The 18,342-nt window shown below is 44.3% G+C and overlaps 1 protein-coding gene and 1 long non-coding RNA gene across 4 annotated transcripts in view; one reads left to right on the top strand and one right to left on the bottom strand.

The window, feature by feature from the left end:
- The window catches only part of Rasgef1b (RasGEF domain family, member 1B), a 519,819-nt gene that overhangs the window by 137,802 nt on the left and 363,675 nt on the right, over positions 1–18,342 (bottom strand). For both annotated transcript variants that reach the window (XM_017599428.3, XM_017599427.3), the window contains exon 3: positions 17,057–17,137. In XM_017599428.3, the coding sequence (XP_017454917.1) occupies positions 17,057–17,137 (81 nt within the window). The remainder of the gene's footprint in view (positions 1–17,056; positions 17,138–18,342) is intronic.
- On the top strand, positions 12,202–18,248 carry LOC120096570 (uncharacterized). 2 transcript variants are annotated; one of them, XR_005493156.2, is made up of 4 exons: positions 12,202–12,380; positions 12,701–12,845; positions 15,140–15,454; positions 16,086–18,248. It is a non-coding gene; the product is annotated as an uncharacterized LOC120096570 (long non-coding RNA). The 2 variants fall into 2 exon arrangements; XR_005493157.2 differs by lacking the exon at positions 15,140–15,454.

The following is an 18,342-nucleotide window of genomic DNA, read 5'->3' as shown; positions in this document are numbered from 1 at the left end:
AAGCCATCAAAATGGGTTGCAATAGTAATTCGTATTCTTGATAGGCACTTTCAAAGCTCTTCTTAATATACTTTCCTCACAGTTTAAGCAACAACAACGAAATAATCATGCCTTTGACCCATTCTCTTTGACATTCGAGGCTGGACGTTAACAATGGAGCATGAGTTTGGATGAGTTCTTAAGATAGGAACTTAACTAAACCACACACCCCCTCTCTTCTAGCCTCCCATCCTTATTTGGTAGGAAGATGAGAATAATTAAGAATCAATCTGTCTTAGGAGATTGGTCATGTTCAGGGTGGGGAAGGTGAGAGGGGAAGGGGGAGGAGCTCTGTGAAGGAGGACTCAGAGGGGGGCAGCATTTGGCATTTGGGATAAAAATAAGAAAGAAAGGAAAGAGGGAGGGAGGGAGGAAGGGAGGGAGGGAGGAAGGAAGGAAGGAAGGAAGGAAGGAAGGAAGGAAGGAAGGAAGGAAGGCAGGCAGGCAGGCTGGCTATTATTGGCATTTTATTCACAAAAAAATATTCAACCTGTCTTCTCTCTTAGACTTGCCTCTGGAGCCAGCCTAGCCTTAGGAGGTCCTAGCATTAGCATCTTTGTGTGTTGTATTTGCAGGTGTTTTTCTGGCCATTAAAAATATCCCTCATGTATGGAGCTTCAGAAGAAAAAATAAATAAAAAAGAACCTCTCTGGGGAGTCCTGGGCTTCCCGTGGACATTCTGTTCTTTGCATTGTTCTAGGACAGAGCGCACTTCTCCAACAGCCAGAGCTGGGAATGGGGAACCCCAACAGCAGACATGATTCGAGTTCTTCACATAGAAAGCCTCTCTATAGACGCCCCAACGTACTGCTGGCTTAAATCTTTTCACAATGGCCAATTCTGGATATTTTCCATCGTTTCTAATCCCTGTCATCCTAAGTCATAATGAACTAAATATCAAAACGCTTAGGTGCAGGCCAGTGTGTATTTCAGTTATGACTTCCTTATTCCTAGAAATAAATAGCAAAAGTTAGGAAGCTAACACTTTCCAGATGTGCATCCCAGCTGCGCCTCTGAAGAGCTTCTCAGTCTGCATCTGTATTTGCAGCATATGGAGCTCAGCACCACAGAACACGGCAGGGCAAGCCACAATGTCCTCCCCAATCCCCCTGGAGCTTAAGCAACTTAAGACAGAGAGGTGACCGCACTTGGAGATTTCTTTTTAAACCACAGTTTTTCTCCTCAGAAAATATATCCACCAAGAAGGGAATAAAACGTCTAAGTACTAAGAAGTGGCTATAAAGGAACACCCATATGGCTATCAACCAAATTAAGTGCTTGTCAACACCCTGGGAACGCCCACTCCCGGAGTTCAAGTGACACACCACTTCAGCCTTGGCAGGGATGCTTTGCCAGGGTTTTTATCAGCCTGGGGAAGTGTTAAAACTTTTTCCAAAAATAATCCCTACCAAGCACCGCATGGCACTTTGTTGGTATTTAATTCAGAGGCTGCTACTATTTAAAAAGATTTTTCTATCGATCACAGGAAAAGTCACTGTTCTGCAGAGCGCGAAAGGCCTACGTGGTCCAGAGAACGGCTCGATTTCGGAGTTTCAAATAGTTCAACTCGCTTTTTCTAATCGTTCCTGGAAGGACGTTTTGAGTAGCTTTTATTTCCCCGTTCGAATTTGTGTTTGTCCCTTTAGGCTGCTGTTTTCAGAGGGTTTCTTTTCCCGTCAGCTTGAGTGAATAGGCATATGAAATTGGACCTTAATTCTTTATAAGCATACGTGTTTGTGAGCAGTCAATTATTTGAAGTAAGTTTGTTAGCCAAGGCTGTTTGGGAATTATGTTGCCCAGGACGGCCTCAAACTCCCCATCCCTTGTTGGTCTCCCGAGGGCTGCGATCGATGGCGTGTGTACAATTACCACAGGCTCCCATGTTTCTTTTCCCTGTAGTGTCTCTACCTCCATACATAGTTCTTATGGGTCCTTCCAGAACTCTACCTCAATTTTTAAAGAAGACTTAGAAGTTTTTAGTGAAACAGAGTATACTGGCCTTTTACTTTACGATGTTTGTTTGTTTGTTTTTTTTTTTTTATGACCGTCAAATAATTTAAGTGAATACATCCATAGGTTGACAATATACATAGTGTACACAGAATAGCAAGACTGTTCTAACGAGCCCAACTGTTCTTATCTGGCACAATTATCAACATTCTGCGATTCTTTTCTCTTTAACTTTTAAATCCCAGTTCTGGGGAATCTGCGTTAGGCAAGTGCTCCCGCATTGAGCCGCACTCTACCCAAGTCTGCACGTCTTACTGGCTAAAGCTTTCTCCTTCTCCTATGGCTTTTGGCTGAAGCTTATTAAACTTCAAACATAAGAACACGGCACATATACATTCTCCATAGCACACCGTGAGTTACCGAGAGATTCTAAACAGTAATCAACACCCAAACCACAACAGCGACAACTCTTCCAGAGAAATGCCTGTTTGTGGTTGGTGTCTGCCTGTTTTGATTGGTGTGTGTGTGTGTGTGTGTGTGTGTGTGTGTGTGTGTGTGTGTGCTGCATATCTGTCTGTCTGTCTGTCTCTGTGAGTGAGACATGTGCATAAGTGAATATGAGCACAGAGTGTGAGAGGAGCTCAGTCCTTTCGTTGCCCCTAGACAAGGGTTTGCATGCTGTTACAGAAGTGCTTTTGCCCACTGGGTCATCTTGCGCGTCCTGTTTTTCTTGGTTTTGTTTTTAATGTCATTTCAGAACTGAGTTTTTGCGACCAGGTTTAAATGGGATCAGAAGGCAGAAGGTAACTGACGTGCCTTGTGTTTGCTCACTCTTTTGTATCCCAGGCCTTGTTGTTGTTGTTGTTGTCGTTGTGTGTGGAAACTAGGTGGGTTTTCTTAAAGAACATTCGGCTTCTTGGATTTGGCTGATGGTTTCAGGTATTTCCAATTAAACCTACCTTTCTAGCATTTACCAAGTTCTCAAACTCCTCAACGTTGGCTCTCCTCTTCTCATCCTCTCTGTATGAGCACAAGCACGTACGCGTGTGCCCACATAGACACACACACAGACTCACACACACACACACATACACACACACACACACACACACAAATATACATTCTTTTTCTCTCATACACACATACCCACACACATATAATAAAATATCTACACCTAGGGTTTTACTTTTTGTGGGGCAGGAGGAAGCCAGGACCTTGTATATTTTAGCCATGTTTTCTGCCACTGGCTCTACTGCCTACTGTGGGCCAATAGTTTCAGCAGTCAGTGGTGAAAGTTCTCGGCATCCAGGAGTACAATGGCTTCCCCAGCTAAGCGTTCAGTGACTACCTAGCACCCTGGGCATTCTGTGTAGGAACAGAGACTGGAGAGAGACTTCCTTATGTGCAGTCTACACACAGGACTTGGAAGAAGGGTGTCTAAGGAGCCTGTTGTCTACTGTGTCTCTCTAATAAAGATCAAATCCATAGCGATGCTCGCTTTTGTGATTGGTCAGGATTTCGTTAAATTGGTCCATTTTGAAAATCATGAAAACGTGAGCTTTTCATTTTTGCAAAAATACCAGTTTGCCACCAAGGGAAATAACCTTGAAAGGTCTGCACACGTGGTATAAATGACTCAAATTTAAGCAGAAGTCATCACATTTCCTGTTTTTCTTCGAGAAAAACAACATACTCACCCCTTTCCAGAGGCTGGCGCCTTGTGTTCCTTATAGTAGCAGAAATGAAACTTCCTGGCTGGGTAACTAGACATTTGATTTTATTCAGAGAAAAGGCCTGGAAGGCTTCTTGTGAGTGGTTTTTCTGATTCCAAAAATACCCCCTTCAGGTTACTCTGAGGCTAGACTTGCAGCAGTTTTAATCACTTAAAACATAAAACGAGGGGCTGGAGAGATGGTTTAGTGGCTAAGAGCAGTGGCTGCTCTTCCAGAGGAGCCAGGTTCAAGTCCCAACAACCACATAGCAGCTCACACCTGTCTGTAACTCCAGTTCCAGAGAATCTCTCAACCTCATACAAACATGCATGGAGGCAGAACACTGAGGTACATAAAAATAAATAAAATCTTTAAACGCTTTCGAACAATCGAGCAAACAAAAACCACTCAAGAGCACGTATAGTTCCTTACTGCCTAAAAGCTCAAATCCACATTTAATTTGCTCCTTCTCCCTCCCCTTCTCCTCCCCCTCCCCCTTCCTGATTTGAAATAGTCTCCCGGTGTATCCTGGGTTTGTCTACAACTCATATTTCTCCTGCCTCAGGATTCCCAAGCAGTGGGGTTCCTGTACTGTCCCAGGGCACCTAGCTCATACTACACACACACGCATCCCACACACCGGCTTTTCTTTTACTTATTCATCAGGTAGTATATCTTGATTTTTGTCACCAGCTTGCTTTGACCCCCCACTCACCCCTGGCATCTGTACCTCTTCCTCCCGATGGCTACTCTAGCTTTCTGGTCTTTGTTTTTCTGCCAAGCCCAAACCTAATTCATCCAGAAGCAGTTTTGTGTTGGCGATGCCTGCAAACTTTCTGCCCTTTAATCTAAAAGGAGCGTTATAATTTGGCATGTGTGTGGTTTTTTTTCCCTTTACTTCTTACATTGGATCTGTTTTGGCTTGTCTTACTGAACCATAGGCGTACACCTGGGGAACCATGGCGGCCTTTATTTTTAGAGTTCACTCAATTAAAATTCCTATGAGATCCTGAAGGTACGATTTCGGTGGCATACAAATGAGGAGATCCTGCAGTGTGGCTGACTACACTTTTCGTGTCTTCTGAAATGCAGAAAATTTCAGATGACTTTAAAATCTTCTCATCAGGAGAGGAGTCTATGTTTCCAGCTTTGACCTTTGCCAACTTGGCCTTATGATCATGGAATAAAGGGTGATATGCAGGATCTGAGCTGAGGAATCTTTCTTGATTCCGTTGCCCTAAGACCCATCTTCAGCCATGTGCTAATGTCTGCTTGGCTCTCTGAAGGATGAGAGTTCGAGCCATCTCAATCGAGATTCTTCTGACCGGAAGGTGAGCCACACAAGTTCACAGGAACCACTGAGGTGATCCAAGTTCACTGATACAATTAGATACAAAATGATTAAATCAATTAAATTTGAGGTGGTAGCATTAATGCAGGGTGAACATTACACCCTGATACAAAGGGAATGTGCAAAATGTTAATGGTCAATCTTGCTTGCAAGAGAGTTCAGCATCCTAGGGAAACAACCCATGCTCTGAACATAAACTATGATCATATTACATGCAAAGTTCTAAATTCAAGTAAAACTCCCAGTTGTGCAAATACGGTAGAGCTAGAACTTATTAACAGAGCACAGAGTGGCTGTGGTTTGACCACAAGGTTATGACTAAACCTTATCTTTCCACATTTCCATCAAAGCTAATTTTACATAAAGTGTAACTTTATCATGTGGTGACTGTAAAGAGCCTAAAATAGAATTTGTCAAAGAACAGAGTCTGTTGTTGGAAAGACAGAAAGTTCTACACCTATAAATCCCGTAGAAACACTGCTGGCCAAGAGGGTTATGATAGCTGGTGTCAGTGCTGTGACAAAGGATTAGACACTCTGCCTGTCCTCTCACTAAGACAAAGACCCATGAGTTCAGTGAGCACTGGGAAGAGGTCGGGAAGGCATTTAGAGAGGATACACTATCTGTTCTGCTTAAGATTAAGGCCATGAAGTCAGGTCCTCTCCTTTGGGTGACACACTGTTCATGCAATTTCATGATATTGAGCCAGTTGCCGAACATTGTTCAGTCTCAGTTTTCTCATCTGTAGAATGGAAATAACAACAGGACCTTGTGAAAACATGATTTATACTATCCAGAACTTCTAAAGATAAAAGGTCCATGGATTCTAGTTACTATTCATATTAAGAGAACATTACAGAATGAACTACCTATGAGACAGAAGGCTTTTTCCCTCCCTCTCTACCTCCCTCCCTCCTCCTGTCCCCCCTCCCTCTCCTTCTCCTTCTCTTCCTCCTCCCCTCCCTCCCTCCACCCCCACCCCGGGCATATTTACAGGAAGTATGGTGTATATTTGTAGAATACTACCTAACATTGGATGAGAGGTGACATTTCAATTATCTAAAAAACACAGAGTAATTCTTTCTATATCCCTTAAGATTTGAATAACTCTGTGTTTTCCAAAATGCCCAGGGCTATCAGCCAAGTAATATTCCTCTATTACACTTGATAAAACTTGATTTTGTTGCTGCCGTATAAACTCTCCTTGTCCAAAGCATTATTTTATGGTGAGATAAATTAAGGTGTGTGAAAGAAATTTAAAGATTTTTTTTAGTTTTAATTGCACCTATTTCCACATGTGGGTATACACATGTGAGTACAGTTACAAGTGTTGGACCCTCTTGGAACTGGACTTACAGAGATCTGTGCATTGTTAGACATGCATGCTGGAAACTGGACTGGAGACCTTTTTTTATTTAATGTGATGGGAGTAAAGCTCGTCTTTATAATATAGATGCTAACTAAGACTGAAGAGTGCAGATTTTCATGCCTTCAGCACCTCCCCATACCATGTTTAAAGTGCTCCTGAACAGAATGCCAGAATTTCTGAGGTACAAGGAGCTGAACTTTCCTTTTTGACTGATCCCAAATCAAAAGTCTAGGCTGCAGTCAGTCACCATTTTTTTTTTTCATCTCGTTATACATTCTGCACCTGCCGGGACTGCCCACAATTACCCTCCCCTTCTAATGGCACAGCAGGTAGTTCTAACTCCCACTGCCATTCTATTTCATAAAACAGACCTGGCATAATCACCTAAACTGGATAATATGCCCATCTTCCTCAATTATCTCATTGTTACAAGGTAATAGAGAAGAATTCACATTGGTCAAGGCATCTGTCTTTATGACCTGTAACTGATAATCATCTCGCCTCTTCCTTTTCTTTCTTTCTTTTTTCCCTTTTTTTATACAATAACTTACAGTGTAATAATAGGCATTAATGGGCGTTAATCATCTACATAGAAAAGAAGTATTTTAATTAAGGTCGAGGGTCTGGTTCTGTCGTGGAGAGCATTTAATTTGGAGTCTGAATGAGCTCTGGCTCTGGGCATGGAGTGGAATGAATGTGAAGACACAATACATTGTCCCAGGAGGGGTCCTGGGTCACTGGGTGCCTAGTATGTGCTTGCTACACTTTCCATATGCACAAAAGATTCTCCAGTGCTCGGAAGACGCCACAAGCGAGAGCATGCAACCACGGAAATGCAAGGTACAATCCAACTGGGGTGAACCATTGTAATAGCGAAGGAAAAGAATTGGAGGTAGACCAGAAGTAGCATTTTGAGAAGAACAAGGAGCCAAGCAAGAATAAGTGAAAGGAACAGCATGAGAGGGCACACTGTGTGCAAGGGACCAGTAGCCAGTGAGAAGGCACTCCACTTCTCAGTCAAGTAAGTTGATTGCATTGATACTTGGCAGACAGTATCTGATGAGGTATGGCCCAGGCCCTGATCAGCACCAAAATAGTGTAGAAAGAGGGTGAGATGTTAAGGATTTAGCGTCATCTCACTCTAGTGGCTAGTAGAGTAGATGTCCAGGAAGAAGAATTCTTGGGTACAGGGAGGAACTTTAACCACAGAGAAGCAGATGGGAAAGAGAACTAACTGGTTGAGTTTGAACATGTTGACTAAACGAGTTCGGAGAATAAAGAAATCTGTGCAAAGAACAAGAGTTGATGGTCTTAAAACAGAGCACCAGGATGGTCCATGGGGAGACCCAAAATCAGAGATGCAGGGTAGATGCCACATGGGGGGGATCCAAAATTAAAGATGTGGTGGAGGTTCTTCAAGACAAAGATGGCTAGATGAGAACTAGAGCGGTTTGAGTTTGTGAAAGCAAAGGAAGGAAGAGCCTTTAAGAAGAGGCCAACTGAGTCAGGTCCTGTGGAAGTCTAGCTAGGGAGGAACAGGGCTATACCATCTTTGTCTCTGTCAGGTTGGGCTTTCTTACAATTCTGGTGAGACACTCTGGTACAACAAAACAAAGGTTTGTGCTCATGAGAACAATGCCCTCCTCTCTTTCTAATCTCAGCATGATGGCTCTTAGACTCTGTTGCTTTTTTTTAAGTCCTTAATGGAGAAATGAAGTTTCTGACTTTTGTAAATGAGCTCTCATTCAGTAGGCAGCTGTTGAGTTTTTCAGTGAACAGCTCTTACAGGGATACAAAACAGGGCGAGTGGCTCTTACAGGGCGATAGAAAGCATGCTAAGCCAAGAGAGTCAGACAACACAGATCTTAGATTGGGTAATATATGGATTCTTTCTTTTTAAAAGAATTTTTTTTACCTTTCTTTATTGGATATTTTATGTATTTACACTTCAAATGTTATCCCCTTTCCTGGTTCCTCCCTCTCCCATCCTCCCAGTTTCTATGAGGATGTTCCCACTCCTACCCACCCACTCCCACCTCAGCACCCTGGCATTCCCCTACACTGGGGCATCGAGCCTTCACAGGACCAAGGGCTTCTCCTCCCATTGATTCCTGACAATGCCATCCTCTGCTACATATGTGGCTGTAGCCATGGGTCCCTCCATGTGTACTCTTTGGTTGGTGGTTTAGTCCCTGGGAGCTCTAGGGGTCTGGTTTGTTGATATTGTTGTTCTTCCTATGGGGGGGTCACTACTGCTGGATTCTCTTCTCTACCACTCCCTTTTCTTAATAAGCAGCTACTGTGTGGATAACACTGCGTTTGGTGCTTTGGGAACTTGAGTAAAAAATAAGGTACAAACCTGCCCCGTCCCAGCCTCTAGTAAAGGACATTACAAGCCAGTGAAAGAGGCAGCCATGCATTCAACCAACCTTAAAATAAGGTTCATAGGGGCACAAGCCACTTTTTATGGGGACCAAAAGTAATTCTCCGTCTCTCATGAAATGCAGGAAATGACCTTTAAAAACAGACACAATCAGGGAGTTCACTGCACCCTAATTACCTGCCTACTCTGCAGACCATAAACTTTTATGCAAGATCTGTTTTCTGTTCTCCTCATTTATACTCATTTACTTTAACAGGCATCCCAACGACCTATATGCAAAACTTAACAAGCGTTGGTGGCGAGCGGAGATCTCAGCTCCACCCGTGACTTTGTTTTGATTCCTTCATTAGAGCAGGCTTTAATGATATTTAATAACACCGCTCTGACTCCATTCCTTGAGAATGTCAATATTCTTAATACATCAAATATATACCCTCACGGACTCTGTGAGTACCAAGCTTCCTTCTCCCACGGCAGATAAACTGGGACATCTAAGTATATGGAAGAGCTTCTGAGGAACAGCTTCTGAATATTTTGACCTGAGTAACATGGTGACATTAGCACAGCTTAAACTCCATTTAAAGTTCTCTGCAAAGCAATTGCTTTTAGAAGATCCACCTAATGCTGCCTGCCCACATAGGCTTCCTATTGGTGCAGCACTGCTATTTATAATCAGGGCCATTTGGTGAAAGGGAATCTAATGTAGGTTAACTGTAGCTAGAATGACCTAAAATATAGGAAGGTCTTTCTCCTTCCTTCCTTCCTTCCTTCCTTCCTTCCTTTCTTTCTTTCTTTCCTTCTTTCCTTCTTTCTTTCTTTTTTCTTCCTTCCTTCCCTCCTCCTCTTTCTTCTTCTTCTTCTTCCTCTTCCTCTTCCTCTTCCTCTTCTTCTTCTTCTTCTTCTTCTTCTTCTTCTTCTTCTTCTTCTTCTTCTTCTTCTTCTTCTTCTTCTTCTTCTTCTTTGTCGTCATCGTCTCCTCCTCCTCCTCCTCCTGCTCCTCCTCCTCCTCCTCTTCCTCTCTCCCTCTCTATCTTTCTTGTGTCCTCTTAGGAAATCTCACTTGTATTTCATCAGGAAAGAAGGCTGTCTAAACATTCAAGCGACATCCCAGGCAGACGGGAAAGGCCCAGGCTCTGAAGTCAGCATGCTTGGGTCTGGATGCCATCTCTACTGCCATTTTATTAGTTTGGGGACCTTGAAGCAGTTGTTTATCCTCTAGGCTTCATCTGTAAAATAATTAGGTGACATACTGCCTATAAAAACTTACGCTAGTGTCTGGCGCGGAGTCCTCAAACAGTGGTAGCCATTATAGCAATAATTGTCGCTGCTATCATCCGAGCCGAATGGCCTTGCCTTGCTGTTCAGAGCACGCCGAATCACACGTGGTCGGTAACATAAATCCAAGCGTCCTCCTCCCTTGGTAACATTTGGGTCTGTCCACTGAGCATTAGTGGCAGTTAATATTTGTCAGCTGGGCTCTGAGAGACAGGTTAGGGCACTGGTAATGGAATGGAATGGACTGGCCTACCGAGATAAGGAAAAAGTAAACAGTATCGGTGTGGTACAAAGCTGACTCTATACTCCATGATACTAGTGCCTACCACAGCAGCAAGGGTCTGGGGACTGCTTATGTGTGTGTAAGTGTGTGCATGCTTAGCCTGTGTATGCTGGGTTATATAGTGTAGCCTCTGTGATCAAAGAGTGGCGACAGAGCAGAAGAGACGCACTTGTCTTTCTTATGGTTTTCATCTCTCGTTTTTACTGTGTGTAGACCTCAACATACTTATGGAACTGAAGACTTTTAGCGACATCCCAAGAATCGTAATAACCTGCGGATATCAATTCTCCATAGTTCATTTAGTTGCTGTGACTTCTTAGAGTTGGTACAGGGTCCCTTTAGGCTCAAAAGAAGATGCATATTATATTGCCAGTGACTTCTGCATATTTGTTAAATGGTTTAAAAATAATTTTGAATTCTTGAGGGTGTTGACAGAACTGCCTTGCTTGTTAAGAACGACAGGAGTTCAGGCTCCATGCCTGAGAGTCTTAGATTATGTCTTCCAACCCAGATGATCTCCTAAGGGTGGAGCTAATGTTGCAAGCCTTAGTTCCATTTCTCTTTTAGGGGTGGCAGGATGCCAGGCATCTAAATTTCAGTATTATATATTCCCACTCTTGACTATTTATTGTTTACAGGACAGCACTGATTGTATTTCTTTTCAAATACCTTGTCTTCAGTAAGCCTGAAACATAAAAAACGAAACCTAAAATATCTTTATGAAAGGGGACAACAGAGGCTGAACAGCAAACAGCCTCACTCCCTGAGCCACCAGTAGAAGGGCACCGCCATCACCATGCCAAGGACTCTGAACAAAGGTCAATGGGAAAAAAAAAAAAAAGACCTGGGCTCCAGTGTACGGTAGTAGCCTTCTTAGAAGGTTAAATTATTAAGGAAAAAGGGGAAATTGTTCCTTAATGTCAAAGCTACACAATCCCAGTCTGAGATCTGAGGGACCCGTTCGTTCCCATAATGCCCTGATTGATGGAGCTCACACAAGTGCTGTGGTTCAATGTGTTTGCCCTGAGGAGCCAGGCGAGTCACCACGAACGCAGAGTTGAAGATAATGGTGTATTCCTAAAGAGCCCCGGCAGCCCTTCCAGATGATAGGAACCAATAGAAAGATAAGGCGGGCTGTGGCTCTGCGATGATTACACTCTTTGCTTCGGTTTTTGCTTTTGCTTAAAATATTTATTCTACCTTTCTGAGTCTCTGAAAATGTCACCTGTGTTCATACCAAGCGTTGGGTCATTTCCGCCCCATCTCCAGGATCCTCTCTCATTAACTAACACCCTCTCCTTTGCAAACCCCCTTTTTCTCAAACAAACCCCTCCTACTTGATTGGGGGGGTCAGGGACCCATTGAACTTCATTGAAGCTACTTACAGAAGTCTGAGTGAGGGACTACTTACTGGACCGTGGACAATTTATCAGTGGCTACACTACTGAAAAGAAAGAGTCAACCTTTCTCCAGGATCCATTAACTGCCTTAGGAGTCCTGTGTTCCTTACTTCCTGACCTCTGTATGATAACGTGATGACGGGCTCAGTCTTGTGTAGCGAGACAGAGATGCAGTGCCTCTGTGCCTGCAATGACCCTACCATATATGCAGGGGACTGGCTCAGCATGCCCCTCTAACTTCTGGTTCTTACTCTTTCTTTTTCCGGTTTCCTCTTCCAGATGACTCCTGACCTTGGAGGGACTGACATAGAATATCATTTAGAATCCGGCATTCTCTGTCACTCAGTCTCCTCTCCGGTGAGTCTCTGCATTAACCACAGCAAAACAGAAGCTTCTCTCTGAAGGACTAACGCCAGCATTAACCTATTAGTGTGACTATAGCACTTAAGACTTTAAATTGCATTTACTTTCTCGTTTTGCGCATATGCACCCATATACACATGCGCATGCGCTCACATATACAGATGCGCACGCGCACACATATACACATGCGCATGCGCACACTTGAAAGTCGGAAGAATGACTTTCGAAAGTCAGTTCTCTCTTTCCTTCCAGCATGTAGGTCCTGGGGATGAAATCCAGGTGCTCAGGTGGCATGTGCTTGGATCCACTGTGTCATCTCACTAGCTCCTGAGCATAAGGATTTAGAAAACACCGTGACCTGATGCCCATTTACCTACTACGGCTCTTGAGTATTTTCAAATTTTGCTGGCCACGGTTCTAGGAATTTCTTTGAGCCCAGATACCTAGGTTTAGATGAGGTCTTACCAGCCTTCTCTCAGAGGTCAAAGTTAGCTTCTTTGCCTTTCGTCCTCATCCAGGCTGGTTTTAGACGATGGTCGCTCACAACTCAGTGTCATCATTTCTTTATCTCATAGGTATTGAACTCGCTTGACCTGCACTGGACTCCGAATGCCTCCACAGTGCACTCTGCCCTCTGCTCTGGGTAACTATTGGCTTGAATACTACACCACCATAGCAACAGCAGCGGCCAAAACTGTAGGGATACAAACAAGTTGGAAGGTAACGTCTGCCTTAAGCATGCATAAGCAGCCACAGACTCCAGAGTTAGAGACCCTAAGTCTTCAGTGTGTTCCTCTGCTGTCCTGTCTTACTATAAGGTAGCAATCCTGGCTTTGGCTGCCACAGCCATATGGCCCTCAGCAAAAGGGACAGGATTCACAAAAATCATGTTCCTTCATTTCCCATTGGCCATAATCTAGGCACAGCCATGTCCTGATGCTAAAGAAGCTAAGAATATACTCTTTATCTTGGACCTATGTCCAACTAAAACGTCTATCGTTTAGGGAGACAGACCCGGTGACTTGAAGATTTCCTTTTTGTCACAGAAATTCTCAGAAGACAAATATTTGGCTTAAATCATTTTGCTTTAATGGCTGGAAGCTAGATGTATAGAGAGGGGATGCCATTAAACCAGTCATCCTTACATGGAGAAGTTAGAACCATTGGTAACTATAGCGATTGGATGACTTGCTTTGCTAAGAGCTACCTCCTGATTGTCCCCCTGCCTCTTGATAAGTTTGTTTTTTAAGGCAGTATTAAGTCACAGACTATTTTTTGGGGGGGTGTTATCTCTCTCTATTTGGGTCACCTAATAAACCCTAAGTAATAAACGTGAAGTCCAAGGGCACTTAAAGAACAGGTAACGCTCACCCAGACCCAGGTGAGACATCTTGAGCAGGAAGGGGCCTTGGCAGGGAAGACGGCCCCTCCCATTTCCAAGGCGAAATGCTCCTTAGAACGATGCCCTAATTTTGTTAATGCTAAAGATTTGTCTGCAAAGAGGGCACCCCATTCTTTCTTCCCACAGAAGCCAGCCACCCTTGACATTACTATCCTGTGGAGCAGCAGTCCTCGTCCCTCCTCTTTTATCTGTTGTTTATCCAGTCATTTCCACCTGGCTCCTTCAGCTTCCCCTTCGCTCACCCTGCAGTACAGAAGGCCCAGAGAGCATGTTTAGTCTCTCGCCCGCCCTTCCACTTAATAACACCACTACCCTCCTAGGGCGTTATCTTCCTGGTTCTTTCGTCGCCAGCCAAACCGTGTCTTCGCGTTCTGATTCTTTGGAGCCGAGACATGTATATCATCTGAGGTCTTTCAAGAAAGGCAGGTTGGCCTCGCCCCGGTCATGGGCAGTCCCTAATCCAAACATCTCTGTCTGTTTCCATGTCCCAAGGCTGTGAGGGCTGTGGAGACCAAGGCAGCTGCACAGTGCCTTTGAGAAGCACTAGTGGGAATTTCCCAGGGCAGCTGGGAAGAGGAGTTTCATGTTATCCCTTAACCCACTGCCTATGTCGCTGGAACCTTATATCCCTGCCATCGTGGTCTAATTCCCCTTGAACATCCACTTTGGATCTTTGACTAATTTATCTAAAGCCCACGATCTGTCTTGTATTTCCTGTTATCTGAGAAACTTCTATGGCAGTGTTTCTCAACCTTCCTAATGCTGCGACCCTTCAAAACTGTTCCTCCTGCTGTGGTGACAACACCCCACACACACCCCCCACCATAAAATGATTTTTGTCGCTACTTCATAACTCCAATTTTGCTACTGTTATGAATCACAATGTCATATCTAATATGCAAGCTAAGGGATATGTAACCCCCAAGGGGGTCACAACTACTCTTAGACCCCGTTCTAAGGGATGCCATCCCTACTACCAAATATTTGTCAGTATTTTACCCGGTTTTAACCTTGAGAGAGCATCTCCTGCGTGTCACACAGAAGAGTCCTCTAGCTTTAACGCTGTGGGATCTGGTGCACTAAGTTTAGCTCCAACTTTCACAACATGATCTTAAGCAGCTGCAAAGGAAAGGAAACCAAGACTGCAGAGCCAGTCCCAGGAAATCCCAAGACACACACTCTTAACATTTGCATTCTCATTTGCATACATTTGCATGCTCCACCCAAAAGGCACTGACTCCAAGTCTGTGAAAAATAACACTCAACTCTTCTTTACGTGTGGGCGGATAATCCCGGGTTCAGGCCTACAGTGACTTTTCCTGGCTTCTCATTTTTACTTAGGATCCATTGTCCTTGCTTAATTCCAATCACAGCCTTTAAGGATTATCCTTTGGCTGGTTTATTAGAGTTGGCTCCCAAATATTCTTTTTTTCCTGTTACGAACTCATACTGGAATTCACTGTCTAGCTGCATTTTTTAAAACCCCCCTTTCTCCATGAAGGAAATGCTCGTCCTGAATTTAACGGGATAGCTTCCTTTGGGTGGTTGAGTTTCCATCCAGGTCTATGTACAGTCTTCTACCACAGTTTTGTTTTTTGTTTTTGTTTTGTAGTGAGGAGAGCCGGTCAGATTCCGAGCAGATTAGCCATCAGTGCCAACAGCCCACATTCAATGTCTTCCCTTGGCTCCTGCAAATGAAGGCTGAAACCTACTTTCAGGGTCACATATCCCTCCACCCACCCACCCCCACCAGGCACTAGGATATCAGAATGATTGACAACTGAATTCACTAGGGTAGGTTTCAACCACTGTATTAAGCCCAGATGCCAGGACTATGAGAAAAGAGAACAAAAATGTCCAGTGGGATCCATCTCAACCCGACAGTTTTGGAGAAAACACGGAAATCTACCTGCTAGCTGCATAGCAGGTGAGGGAAGCCAGAGGTCCACACAGAGATATCATGTCACTGAACCCAGCGTGGCCGTGCTGGGCTCGATTCCCTTCCAGTTGGTCAAGTGAGACCTCTTTGAGGTACATGAACTTCTGATCTCATCTATGAAGATGGCTAAATTCCCACTCTATGGGCAGAGTGGTGGTTTAGTCAGAGTCTGCGGACTGAGGGGGGGGGGCAAAGCAGCGGATGCTGGAACGGTTGTTAACGCAGTCTGTGACCTCTGAGAAGCATTTGCTTTGTTGGCTGGCTTTATCACTGGGACAAATGAAAGTCCTTTCACTGAACTGAAGTCAGCAGAGGGGAAGTACAGACCCTCACTGAACACTGAGCAAACACAGTCTCAGGAAGCTTGGCCTGTTCCCTGCCACGCCTGCTCAATGTCAGGACTGCTGACAAAACAGGGCGGGCTTCCTCATCCGGGATTTCACACCGCAGACAACTCCCTGGGTAGGATGCACAGACAGCTAGGGCAAAGTTACCCAGAGTTAGGCGGGGAGACAGACCAGTTCTGATAGAGAAATTGTGAAAACTGGTTCTGCCCATATGCGTCTGTGAGAGACCTATGTGAAGAGTTTTTATTTGTTTTGCTTTTGTTCTTTCCTAGAGACTACACTTCATCCTGGGCTTTGGGTTGCGTGTAGCCTGTGGATGTCTCTCAACAGCTGAAGGTAGAAAGGCCGTGAAGAAGTAGTGGCACCACGCTCGTCCTGTGAGGTGGTGCCTAGAAAACGTCGGAAAGTTCTCTCTACCTTTTTTGAAGTGGATTTCCCGTCTTCCAGTTTCTCCAGTTAAGCCATTTGGAGACTTGGTTTGCCCAAACATACTCTTTAGCCTTTCGTTTCAATCAGTCTACTCACTTTTATAACCCACACAATGCTTGGAAAGACAGAGAACAAGGCAGGTTTAAAGAAATACTTGCTTTGTGGGTTTGTATTAAGAGTATTCCGCCACTTTGAGGACCCCACCAAGCAGGCCTGCTATACAATGTCCCTTTTAACAAAGAACTTGCTCAAAATCTAGACCTAGTGGAGGCCAGGGCTTCGATTTGAACCCAGTCCGTACAACTCTAGGAGGCCTCTACTCTTCCTGTTGCCCCTGCCCCTGGATGGATCCGATTTCAAGTCCAGAACAGCAGCAGACATGACATAGACATCATTTAGAGGCAACATCTTTAGGCTACAAAGTGGCTTAAATAACAAGTATTTTAAAACAAAGGACTGTGTCTGAACACCACACTGAGGTGTGGTGACTGTAAGAGTACCATTGTCCTTCTAACAGGTCCTAATGGATGGGGAAGCTCGGGAGACTGAAGGAGGTGGGGAGGCTTCGCTGGGATGGTAGGGCAGGCAGATGCCAAGGCCAGGGATACTCCCGACAGTGTTTGTCACGCTCAACATTTTGCCAAGGGCAAGTTTCACTGGTGCCAACCAAGGCGTTCAAGTTCAGAATTTTTAACAAGTATTCTTATGAGACGGACTTGATAAATTCCCCCAATACTGATACCACAAGACAAAGAGAAATGAAGGCCGTTTTTGCTCAAGACACACCACTGACAAGACATGGAAACAGTCTTACTTTGCCTCCTGGCTTCTCAATGAGAGGATTCGAAAGGCACATGGTGGCCAAACTGTAGTACACCGGTTTCCATTGCTGCTCCTGCAGAGGACAGAAGACAGAGGAGACAGAGAAGAGATTTCAGGCTTGGATTCTTCCCCACAGAGTGGAACCCTCTCCCTGCCATTCAAAAACTCGCCTCAAGCACTAAACGTAATGGGTGTCATTGAAATACCTGAGCCAGCGTTTTTTTTCCACAGGGCTCCTTCAGGCTGTTGTCGGTGCAAATCCATTTAACCTTTGCACTGGCACAAGTTATAAAACCACTTACTCTGTGGGGGAAGAATTCGGAGATACAGGCTGACAGAAATTCAGAACATTTCTGCTTTATCTGTTAAGGGACATTTCTAGGACGAAGGTCAGAGCATAAGACTCCAGACTCATCTCGTGGAAAAACGGCACGGGGAAATCTCTGACTTACTTATGTGTTTTTATTCCAGTGTGGCAGAATTTCTGAAACTCTTGACTCGTTGGTCAGAATTCACTGAAGACCCCATCCCACCCCCGCTTGACGTTTTGAGCCCGAGTGCCAACTGTTTTTAACAATTATCCTAAAGCTCAAGCCACATTGTTTGATGTGATTGCCATAAGCCCCCAATAGCTTTACTATCACTATTATTATATGGTCACTCATGGTTCTTACTACCTTTTCTCCACATATCTGCCTAGGAAGATAGTGAAGAGATCCCACCCATCCTGTTCAAATTCCCAAGGAAGCGCTGGCTGCCACAGGGGAGAGCAGAGTGAGTTCTCCCTCCACAGGTCCTACTCTGCCATATTGTAAGAGAGCATTCCATTGGGAATGTGGGCTGTCTAGGACGAGACTGGAGCCGAGGTTTTCTCGTGTCTTTCAGCATCTAGCCCTGGCCTTCCACAGCGTAGGTGTGCTTTCTCCTCCTAGGGAAACTTTCTTTTAGTCAACTGAAACCTTTCATGTCTTTATGAATTTCCACAATCTCCCCTTAGATCTGTCTCCAACCCCAACTCCAGTTTCTCACTACAGGAATTTATTAGCCTCTCTTGGCATTGTTAGAAAGGACATCAAGAGACTTGTTAATGACAAATAAAAAAGAGAGACCCAAACGTATCGGCACACACCATAAAAATAAAAATGAATGTTAATAATAAATCAGCAAATATTGACACATCTCCATCCCCCACTGTTCCTTAATTGGCTGTGTTTCTGAGATAAAGGATGATTTTTTTTTTCCCCAGTGGTTTGGAATCTCTCCTCCTGCTGCTAGTAA

The sequence above is a fragment of the Rattus norvegicus genome, chromosome 14 (genome assembly GCF_036323735.1).
Source record: "Rattus norvegicus strain BN/NHsdMcwi chromosome 14, GRCr8, whole genome shotgun sequence".
Classification (NCBI taxonomy): domain Eukaryota; kingdom Metazoa; phylum Chordata; class Mammalia; order Rodentia; family Muridae; genus Rattus; species Rattus norvegicus.
This window is presented reverse-complemented; position numbering and strand designations above follow the sequence as displayed.